Here is a 7411-nt window from a genome sequence, read left to right on the forward strand (position 1 = left end):
AATATTATTTAACTAAGATAGATCTAGATTTATAATAAAAGAGTTATTATTTTAAYTTTAAAATATATWAAAAGTGAAGTACTATTAGATAAAAAAATATTATTATATTAGAAAAGTATTATCTAAAAAAGTAAATTATCTAATATAATAAAAAAAATACTAACTAAAAATATTATAAGTAATAAAGCTTTAATAATTTAAAAAATATAATAAATAAAAAATAAAATTATTAAATTAAAAATTATTTAAATTTTAAAATCTTAACTTAAAATTAATAAGTTAATATTAGTTAGTTAGTTAGTTAGTTAGTTAGATTTGATATACCTGCTGTAGCTAGCTACGGTCTAAAGGGCCGCTATCCAGGTGTGTGCCTGAGCCGGCAGGCACCAATATAAATCGTGGCGCAGCCACGGAGAGGCGCACCGCGAGGTGAGCCACAGAGAATGTAAACATACAAATGAAAAGCGGTCAAACGCGGCAAAACAATCAAAACAATCAAATAGTGCAAACGTACGGCCCCAGCAACCTTGTACGTAGTTCTCATCTTTCCGCAACTCCCACATTCCCACATTCTCACGTATCGCACCTGTACCAATTCTCGCACTAATTTGCTCCTTCAATCCCACATATCAATCGCGCGTGTACGTGCACCAATTCCTACATCCGCCTGTACGTCCCCAACGTACGGATTCTCACCCATTCGTACGTTTACATCTCCGCACTCATCCCCACGTTCGTTCTCGTCAACTGGCTCGCTTTGTATTGGTCCTAAGCTAATATCTGTATCGTTATTGGTCCTTACGGGTGAGTGAGCAGACCTGGCGCTCACGTCACCTGGGAGCGTTGTAATGTGTGTAACCAAGTCAGTGCCCTCGTCGCTTGGTTCGATATCTTGCTCTATTGTGCCCATTGCTTGCGGATCCGCGCCGGCAAATTGAGGTAAGATCCCCGTATCTTGGATGAACTGAGCGATCGCGACTGCAGCTTTCTTCTCACCCAATAGCGCTTGCAAATCGGTGGTCCGTCGGAAGCCTTTGATGCGCGTCCACATGAGTGCTCGCTCGTCCGCGTAGAGCGGGCATACGAGCAGAATATGACGTATAGATTGACCTGATAGTCCACAGCTGCATTGCGGATTGTCACGTTTGTTGATACGCCAGAGATATTGCGCCAATCCGATTCGCTCCGTACGAAGCTGTATCAAGATTGAGGACGTGGCTTTGCGTAGCCCAGCCCAATACTGGAAAATGCTCTTGGATGGTCGCGGAATCAGCTTTCTGGTAGGTTTTCCACTCTTTTGCTTGTTCCACGCTTTTATCCATGTATCGTGGACTTCACGGCGAATGCGGCGACGTGCCGCAGCGCCGAGCATGGTCCAATTCTTGATATCGCCTGGTACGACTTGTCGTCGTGCGCCCATCATTGCTGCACGTTTCGCTGCTCGATCTGCTGCTTCGTTCCCGGGAATGCCTTCGTGACCTGGAATCCAATACAAAACCACGTCGATACCCATTTCCACGCATTCCCAGTACGATTCAATACAGTCCTGGATATATACTTGACCCGAGCTCATCTTTGGATTGAGCATTGCTCGGAGCGCTGCCTGACTATCCGAAAAGATTGCCACCTTTTTAAGACGCGTATCATCTTCCGCGAATCGTATCAGCGTTTGCAACGCGAATCGTATCCCACATGCCTCCGCGGCGTACACCGTTGACGTGTCTTCTGTACCAATACACTCTGTGAGCTGTCGCCGCAATTGAGGAATCACCATTGCCGTGCTAATAAAGCCTTGATAACCGCTACCATCCGTGTACAGTGATACGCGCGTATTCTCTTTGAGCACACTGTCGTGTATAGAGACCGCCTTCTCACGCTCGTCGATTACTATACGTGGAGGTTCTCGCCAGGGTGGCTGGACGTATGCTTCACGGCTCTCCTATTGACCTGCCAAAGTACCAGGGGGAGCATGTAGGCACCCGTTCTTTTTCCAAGCGTGAGCCTCCATCGGGGTATAACCACCGAGCGTGAGTTGGTGATCCGTATGTCGTCTCAGCATGCCCTTAGGAATGCCGTGTATCGGACCCGTACGTATCCGGATAGCAGTGGTTTTGACGAGCTGATCTAGATATTGGCGTATCGGCATGAGATTCAACTCCGCGTTGAGGGCTTCTGCCGCAGTGGTACGAAACGCACCCGTGATCAGGCATGCTGCCCGTTTTTGAATATTCGCGAATTCTCATGTGATCTTGGTGAGTTGGCTCTGCGCCATATTCCCTAGTTGATACCACGCCGCAGCACTGTAGAGCATCTGCGGAATCACTATCGCCTGATAGATGCGGCGCATCGATCCCAATGCTGCTCCCCATGTCGATCCTGCTAGTCCTCGTAGTGCTTCCAAGCTGGTGCCGGCTTTGGCAACCGCCTTTTCGCGGTGTGTCTCAAACGTAAGCTTGGAATCAAGCCAGATTCTGAGATATTTGACTGCGTTGCTTGTCTGCCTTATTGTACTGTCCTGCAATATGATGGGTTGTGAATTCGGAGTGAGATCACTCCGCGGATTCATAAAATGGATGAGTTGATACTTCTTTTTGTCAAAAACTGAGGCATGGCGTAGAGCCCATTGGTCTGCAATAGCGCTGGCGTGTTGAAGCTTTTCAATAGTCTCATTCTCGCTGTAGCCCGCAGCAATCATTCCCATGTTGTCGACCCATCCGCTCGTAAACACCTGGTTGGGCGGATCCGCGCAGTCCTCCACCAAATCGGAGTTGTAAATGAGATACAGAATCGGTGATATTGGTGAGCCCTGCGGAATGCCTGTTGGCGTAGAGATCGTATCTGATATGCCCTCTGGGATGCGTATCTTGGTGCTTCGTCCAGTGAGAAAGGCGGTCACCCACGGCACAAAGTGGCCGAGGCGCTGTTTTCGCATATTGTGCAGTAGTCGTAAGTGGTGCGCGTTGTCGTACGCGCCTGATATGTCCAATAGGAGCATTGACACCACACTAAATCCGTCACCCTAAGCGCGTTGTATCCGGTCTAAGATAATCTGTATCGCGTAATCCGTTGATATCCCCTTACGGCCTCTGAGATGGCCTTGTGGGAGCAGACCCTCTGATTCCATAGCGTAGCTGATTCTACGCGCCACGATAGCTTCAAGGAATTTCCCTATCGTGTTGAGCAAGGCCACGGGACGATACGCTTTTGGTGTTGTATAATCCCGGTCTGTGCCTGCCTTCCGTAGTACTACTGTAATCGATTGTTGGAAGTGAGATGGATTGTAGCCTGTCTGAATATATGTGTTATATATCTGATAGAGCGTATCAAGCACCACAGGGATGCCCACTATTAGGTGCCAAAAGCTATTAGGGATAGAGTCCTCACCCGGAGCCTTGTCTGGTGGTGTTGAGTGGATCACACGCTCAATCTCGTGACGTGGGATCTCGGGGAACGACAGCTGCTCGGGATATTCAGCATTGCTGATATCTGATAGGTCTGCCTCAGGAATCTGGGGAAAGAAGGCTTCGCTAAGAAGCGCCGTCTTATCCTCAACTGATTCCGCGGTATCACCGTTGGGTGCTTTCAATGTTGGTGTGATCCCTGATTCGTACGCGCCTTTACGTGAGTGTGCCCACTTCGCTAGCCTCCATAGACCTAACGGACCTTGTTCGGTAGCTTGCTGGACACGGCGGCGATGGCCTAGCCTCAAGGACTTGCTCACGAGTCGTTTCTTGTGATTCTGTGCACGTAGATACGCGCGCCAGATCCACGGATTGTGGGTATTGGAGTGTAAGTGGCGTAAGCGGCGGCATGTCCGTACTGCCTCTTTGTATTCTGGGGTAAAATCAGGGTTGCTCCATTCGCTGGGCTTCGCCCACGGGACGGATTGGTCAATTGCGTGTCGAATTGTGCTGGTAAACGCGATAGTGGTGAGCTCAATGTGAGATTTAGAGGTATTCCCAAGATCTGGGACCATGATATCACACTCCAATATTTTAGTAAGCTTCTCCATGTCAGTAGCTTTCCAATTCTGGCGCTGCGGAGGTTCTTTGATTGGGGTTTGAATGTCAATCCTTGTACGAATTGGCCAGTGATCAGAGTCGTGTTGTATGGTATCCGCGCGCTCTATCAGGATGAGGCGGTTGAAAAGGCTCATGGACAAGAATGTGAGGTTAATTGTGGATTTAGATTGGCCACGTTCCCACGTGACGGTGCCTTCCTCGGTGGCGAGCTCTAAATCGTGATAGTCCGCGATTTTGAGTAATTCAGTGCCTTTGCTATCAGTTCTCGTGCCCGGGCCACCCCATGCGGGATGGTGTATGTTCATATCCCCGAGGACTAGGTGCTCTGTGGTTAGGGAGTGTCTGATTTGGGTAAGTTCTTGGTGGAGCAGATCGAATGTAGATAATCTAGTGTTGTTATATATATTGTGGATATAGAGGTTATGCAGCGTCTCGTTATGTAGATGCTGTAGGTGTAGAATCTGATAATCTGGTGATACTGTGGTGTGTGTCCACATGGCGGGATCGATTTTCTTGTTGATGTACAGCGCCATGCGTGCTCGTACGCCGTCCATGGCCTTGGGGTGAAGCAATTGGTGGGTCATTCTCGCGGGCTGGTGCGTGGTGTCGTCGTATTCATTCCTCCACGGTTCTTGAATTGCGATAATCGATGCTTTGAGGACCTCGGGGTCATGGAGAAAGGTGGCCATGACCTTGTCTTTTGATTTATGCGTGTTGTACTGCAGGATCTCGAACAGTGTACTTATAAGAGCTCGTCCGGACTTGATCGCGTGGTTATACTGATTCTATCTACGTCTTCCTCCGTGATAGATGGATTCCGGGGATAGTAGCTTCGGTGGTTCGTGAATTTGGATAGTAGGTCTTGACGTACGTTGGAATTGAGCTCTCCGCTATCAATCTCTTGATAGCTCGGTGCGCTATTCAGTACGACGTTCTGGTTATCGATATTCATATCCATTGGCGGTAGTGGTGGCAACGGCGTGTTATCGTACGATTGAGACTGAGTCCGCTCACGGCGGCGTTGCTCCCGGAGAGGCTGTTCCGGGTCATTGCGCATATCAACTGGCTGGTTGAGGCCTCGTGAGCGTAACGATTTCCGCGTTATCGTTAGCGCTGGCGCTGTTGACGCGGCTATACTGTGATTACTGAGTTGAGCTGGATTGATAGTAGCTAGTTGGCTAGCTATCAAAGCAGTATCAATATATTCCTGGGGCTTTGCTGCTTCGTCCTCGTTGGTGGACGATTTGGACTTAGGAGGTCGTCCCCGGGACCGTTTCTCAGGTTGGAATGATACCGCTTTGGCAGGACCTTGGACGGGGGGTTGCTCAATTGTTGGAACAGCTGCTTCGGGCTCATGTGCTGATTCGGGAATTGGTGCTGCTTCGCGAATTGGCGCTTGAGTTGACTCAGGCATTGATTCCGCTGTTGTCGTTGCTTTCTTACCCTTTGTCGTGGTCTTTTTGACGGCCTTTTTCTGGGCCTGCGTAGTCTTTTTGGTAATCTGCGCTGCCTCGGCAGGCGTTGGCCCAGAGGCCATATGCTTAATCATTCTTGCTTGTAGAAACTGTGGAACGCGGTGTCCTGTGCCCATACTGACCACCTGACGTGCACGTGTGCTCTCACGTTGCCGAGTCTCACAGTCCGCGCTGGCGGCCTTGTGAGACCCCTTGCAATTGGCGCATTTATATGCAATATTCCTATTCTGCTTGGACGGGCATTCCCAGGTTGGATGCTCGTCCGCGCAGAGACCGCATATATATTTCTGGTTGGGACACTGAACTTGTACGTGCCCGTAGTGTTGGCACTTCCGGCACATCTTCACCCGTCCTTCTCGGTAATAAGGCCTGTTGGTGAGTGAATGGGCACGCCACACCGTCCCGCTAGCAATGGCATTGTTAGCTACTACGGGGCTCGTGAACTCAACGATGAGTGAGCCAGAGTAGCCTCGTGGTTTCGTTAGCCAGCCCACGTATGCGATCTCGACCTCGAACCCTGGTTGGCCCCAGTTGGTGTTCTCTGCAGCCAGCTCCTGCTTGAATTCTTCGCTCCTCTCTACGTGTCGTACGGGGATGCCGTTAATGACGATTCCCCACGTAGGAACACGCACGTACGCGGACTTGCTAAAGGTCGTAACCCAGCTTCCAGCGTGCTTCCGAAGGACCTCGGCTCCTGCGGCATGGCTTGCGCGGAGACTGATATTATCGGATGACAATTGACGTGCGGCCTTGAATCCGTGACCCGCGAGAGCTAGGCTTGGAGTGCTCTTTGCTGCGTGAGCCCTAGCTCGCTCGGCATGGTCCACGATGTCCTTTGGTTGCAGCTTTTTGACGTGTGCACGTTCCGAATCGTCGCGAATCTTGACCACGATTTCGCTGTCCATGCCCAGCTCAACATGGCTGACCCTGGGAGTGGATGAACTGGCACTTTGGGACTGAGGTGAGCTCGCGCTTTGTATGGCTGCCTGCCAGGCCTGCGCTTGGTGCGTTTTCCAAAAGATAGTGGAATCAGATGTTGTTGACGTGCCCGATTCCTTGCTTGATTGTGATATTTGTGTAGTTGTCGCACAGACTATAGTAATATTACTTTTGATGTGCTTAAGCAGCCCCTTGAATTTAACTAGTATATCTGTATGCTCGCCTTGCGCGATTGCAAAGTCCTTGATTTGCTGAGCGAATGCCTTGATAAAGGGTTTATTGATGTATTCGCTCGATTTGCTCTGTATGATCTGTAGTATGAGATCTGCTACCTTTGTGAGTTGCTCCATCGTCGTGAATCGATCCTTGATAATCCGATACATACGCTTTCTTGTGTATTGTATCTGGTCTCGCTGTCTCTGTTGATTAATTTCTGATAGTGTATTATCTACGCGTTGCTGCTGCTGCTGCTGCTGTTATGTGTTATTTTGTTATAGTGTTGTGTCGTGACGAGCACGCTGCGGAATGAGATTTTCGCCTGTCAACGGCGTCGTCACAGCACCCTCCTCCATCGCCAGCGATTGACCTAGTAAGACTAGGATCAATCGATAGCGCTGGATTCGGTGAATAAACTGCGAAATTTACAGCCGTTTCCGGCCGGATCTGGGCGCGCAATTTCAAAAATTCGATTCACGCGGAAGGAGATTTTTTTTTAATAAGTTAATATTATTTAAAGAAAATTTTAAAAGTTTATAATTTTTTTTAATATAAATATAACTTTATTTTATAGCTAATATTTATCTACTTATAAAAAAAATAAATAAAATTCTAGCTATCTTTACTTTCTTAAAAGAAAATATAATAAACTAATTTAAATTATATATATAAATATAATTTAATAAAATAAAAAATAAATAAGATAATAAAATTAATAAAATATTTACTAACTATAAAATATTTATTAAAAAAATTAAA

At 47.9% G+C, this 7411-nt stretch overlaps 2 protein-coding genes across 2 annotated transcripts; both read right to left on the minus strand.

Moving 5' to 3' along the window:
• Positions 1-616: 616 nt before the first annotated feature.
• BHQ10_004562 (uncharacterized protein) lies at positions 617-1774 on the minus strand (the record flags this gene model as incomplete). The annotated part of the gene is made up of 1 exon (XM_040876941.1): positions 617-1774. One exon carries the CDS (start codon positions 1772-1774, stop codon positions 617-619), a length of 1158 nt encoding a protein of 385 aa, XP_040733066.1.
• Positions 1775-2239: 465 nt separating this feature from the next.
• On the minus strand, positions 2240-6786 carry BHQ10_004563 (uncharacterized protein; the record flags this gene model as incomplete). The annotated part of the gene is made up of 3 exons (XM_040876942.1): positions 2240-2973; positions 3082-4783; positions 4894-6786. The coding sequence occupies 3 exons, from the start codon at positions 6784-6786 to the stop codon at positions 2240-2242; spliced, it is 4329 nt and encodes a 1442-aa protein (XP_040733067.1).
• Positions 6787-7411: the final 625 nt, after the last annotated feature.

This window comes from Talaromyces amestolkiae (assembly GCF_001896365.1).
Source record: "Talaromyces amestolkiae strain CIB chromosome Unknown scaffold7.1, whole genome shotgun sequence".
Classification (NCBI taxonomy): domain Eukaryota; kingdom Fungi; phylum Ascomycota; class Eurotiomycetes; order Eurotiales; family Trichocomaceae; genus Talaromyces; species Talaromyces amestolkiae.